This window comes from Phalaenopsis equestris, unplaced genomic scaffold (genome assembly GCF_001263595.1).
Source record: "Phalaenopsis equestris unplaced genomic scaffold, ASM126359v1 Scaffold188934, whole genome shotgun sequence".
NCBI lineage: Eukaryota > Viridiplantae > Streptophyta > Magnoliopsida > Asparagales > Orchidaceae > Phalaenopsis > Phalaenopsis equestris.
In genome coordinates this window covers 1-766 of record NW_018208883.1, presented here as the reverse complement: position 1 = coordinate 766, position 766 = coordinate 1, and the positions used below count along the sequence as shown (strand labels likewise).

General features: G+C 47.8%; 1 protein-coding gene across 1 annotated transcript; it reads left to right on the top strand.

The window, feature by feature from the left end:
- Nucleotides 1-165: 165 nt before the first annotated feature.
- On the top strand, nucleotides 166-711 carry LOC110034501 (1-aminocyclopropane-1-carboxylate oxidase homolog 1-like; the record flags this gene model as incomplete). Its single annotated transcript, XM_020738757.1, has 1 exon — nucleotides 166-711. A coding segment is annotated over exon 1 (503 nt), but the record flags the coding sequence as incomplete, so codon positions are not given.
- Nucleotides 712-766: the final 55 nt, after the last annotated feature.

The window sequence follows — 766 nt, the reverse complement described above, 5'->3', positions numbered from 1 at the left end:
AAAACATGAATGAACGGATTTGACCGTTAACTACACGGCCTTGAATTGTGATAGAAATGTATGTTCTAATTTTAATTAAAAAAACATTAATAAAAATACGTGCCAGCCGCTCGTGTACTATATAAACCTCCACCAATCAAGGAACCAAATTACTCAAAGGAACATTTCTTCCCCGCCATCTCTTCATCTCTTCCTCTCAGTGAAAGCCATGGCCTCACTCAGCCTTGCGGAGCGAAAAGCCTTCGACGACACCAAGGCTGGCGTTAAAGGCCTCGTGGACGCCGGCATTACCGAAATTCCTCATTTCTTCCGCCACCCACCGGGCGTTATAGAAGTTCCTCAGCCAGCTTCTGCTGTCAAGGCAGAGATTCCGGTCATCGATCTCGGCATAATCAACGGAGGCACGATGGGGCGGGACAAAGTGGTGGAGCTCGTGAGAATGGCGTCGGAGACATTTGGTTTCTTCCAGGTAGTGAATCACGGGATTCCTCCGGCTGTGCTGGACGAGATGCTGGAAGGCGTCAGAAGATTTAACGAGCAGGAGTTGGAGGCAAAGATGAGACATTACGTGCGCGATCAGAAAAGTCCTGTGTTCTTTAATAGTAATTTCGATCTGTACCAATCTAAGGTGGCCAATTGGAGGGACACTCTCTTCTGCACAATCAAGCCGGAAGCCGCCGCCAGGCCGAATGACATTCCGGAAATTTGCAGGTCTACACGCATTCTTAAATTGTTAGATTTAACCACGTCTTCCGCTCACATTTAC